The sequence below is a fragment of the Echinops telfairi genome, unplaced genomic scaffold (genome assembly GCF_000313985.2).
Source record: "Echinops telfairi isolate 266 unplaced genomic scaffold, ASM31398v2 ScPeMD7_11;HRSCAF=52, whole genome shotgun sequence".
NCBI lineage: Eukaryota > Metazoa > Chordata > Mammalia > Afrosoricida > Tenrecidae > Echinops > Echinops telfairi.
Genome location: NW_022103908.1, coordinates 39,310,771 through 39,312,826, shown reverse-complemented (window position 1 = coordinate 39,312,826; position 2,056 = coordinate 39,310,771). Strand labels below are relative to the sequence as shown.

The 2,056-nt window shown below is 48.5% G+C and overlaps 1 protein-coding gene across 1 annotated transcript; it reads left to right on the top strand.

Moving 5' to 3' along the window:
* Positions 1-453: 453 nt before the first annotated feature.
* MTLN (mitoregulin) lies at positions 454-1,474 on the top strand. Its single transcript, XM_045287192.1, has 2 exons — positions 454-761; positions 1,357-1,474. Exon 1 carries the CDS (start codon positions 468-470, stop codon positions 636-638), a length of 171 nt encoding a protein of 56 aa, XP_045143127.1. The 5' UTR covers positions 454-467; the 3' UTR covers positions 639-761; positions 1,357-1,474.
* The last annotated feature ends 582 nt before the right edge of the window (positions 1,475-2,056 follow it).

The window sequence follows — 2,056 nt, the reverse complement described above, 5'->3', positions numbered from 1 at the left end:
TTCCACCCATGTATTTTATTTTTAGTATTATTATTACACCCTTTGTAAGGTAGAGCTTCAGAAACCCTGGGATCTTATGAGTCCGAATTGACTGGATGGCAGTGGGGTTTATTATTTATTCATTTGCTTATTTTAATATGGCTACCAGAAAACGTTAAGTTATAAATATGGCTTGCTTAGAGACAACGCAAGAGATCTGGGGCTTGCTCACAAAGGAATTAGAATCGTGTGGAAAGACATACCACCAAATTTAACTAATAACACAGGGAAATACCCGATTAAAGTCCAACAATACATAGAGTAAGACCAAGCAGCATGGTTTCTGACCCCGCCCCTCAGGACCCCTTTGATTGGTAGCTCTACCACTCGCCCCGCCCCTCCGACCTCACCCGCCCCGCCCCCTAACGCGCTGCGCCGTGTGACCCTGCGCCCTTGTCGTCGGCCCGGCTGCGTCCTGAAGGACCGCGATGGCGGACGTGTCGGAGAGGACGCTGCAGTTCTCCGTGCTTGTAGCGTTTGCTTCCGGAATCCTCGTGGGCTGGCAAGCGAACCGGCTCCGGAGGCGCTACTTGGACTGGAGGAAGAAGAGGCTGCAGGACAAGCTGGCGGTGACACAGAAGAAGTTGGACCTAGCCTGAGACCGTCGCCGCCAGTCCCCACGGGCCCCTTCCGTCACCACGCGGTGCTGTGGCCTGGCGCCCCGAGCCCGGCTCGCCGCACACACCGCGCGCTGCCGGCTCTGCTCCGAGAGGCGCTGGACAGTACGTATCCTGGAACTGGAGGCCGGGCGGATGTGTGGGCAGAGGGCTTGCTGCAATAGGTGACATCCCCCCATGGACACCAGAAAAAGCCAGAAGTTTGGGTTTCCTTAATAACTTGCTCTTGGCTGTTCGCTGCTCGCCCCTTTAAAGGTGCTCCACGGGCAGTATTTCTTTCTGCGGGTCCCTATGAGTGTCATTGACAACATTTAACTTCAGAATGGGGGAGTTGAGCAAAGACAAGACGAACCGTCATGGTGGTGGGATGTGCACCTGCCATTGGTATACTTTTTCTCCTGATCACTCTTGTTGATAGCGTCCTGTGTCGCATTTGGGCGCATAGTTTGTCATTTTCCTTCGGAACATTACCGACAGCCTGGTGAAAGGGAAGGAGCAGTGGCTTGCAGGTGGGGAACCTGCCGGTAGTGTTAGCTTTTTCAACAAGGCAGTGTATCACAACATTCAGGGCCTGGGCTTTCTTATTGGCAACATAGGATCTTTTAGGGCATATTTTCATTCCAGAATACATCAAGGTGAGGTTAGCAATTGTGTTTCTAAACCTTTTTTTTTTTTTTTTTTGTCTGTTTGTTTCCAACAGCATGTCATACATGGATATAGTACGGCTGGAAAGAAATACTTCTTGCACTTTATGAAGCAATTTTATTTTTAGAATAAAATAAAAAATGTAAACATCTTAGACCCTTTTTACAAAAGGATGAGGAGTATGGAGTTTTCTTGTTTGCCTTGCCACTTACTGGATCAGTGGAGCCCTGGTGGTGCCGCCATTCAAGTGCTCAGCTAGCACCCAGGTCAGTGGTTCGAACCTACCAGCCGCTCCATAGGAGACAGATGTAGCAGGCTTAGTGGGTAAAGAACTGGTTCCTCAAAGCTAGCATATTGGTGTTTTGAAACGTATGCTTTCTCAATACAAACAAAGCACAAGTGGCCTCTGGGCCACTCTTGTCATCTGCTGCCCTGGGCCTTTTTGGGAATGTTGAGGTGATGTACATAAGACCTGTACACTTCTGAGAATGACAGTCGATTTGAAGTACAGAGGATGAGTTTTTATGGGCAAAAATCGCCTTTATGAAAGATATGCATATGGTGGGAAAACCCTCTTGAAGAGAACTCAGTATCAAATACTAACCACATCTAAGTTTCAAGAGTGCCTGACCAAGTCCCTTCCTCATTCTGTTGGCAGAATGCTTTGTAGAGCCCTGTAACTAATAAGGAATGGGTGGGAAATTGAGGTCTCCGTAAATTTTAACAGTTCCATGTGACCATCAGAGCATCCAGAA

Excerpts from the sequence above, each read along its gene's own strand:
- MTLN (XM_045287192.1), top strand. The coding sequence starts at position 468 with ATGGCGGACGTGTCGGAGAGGACGCTGCAGTTCTCCGTGCTTGTAGCG.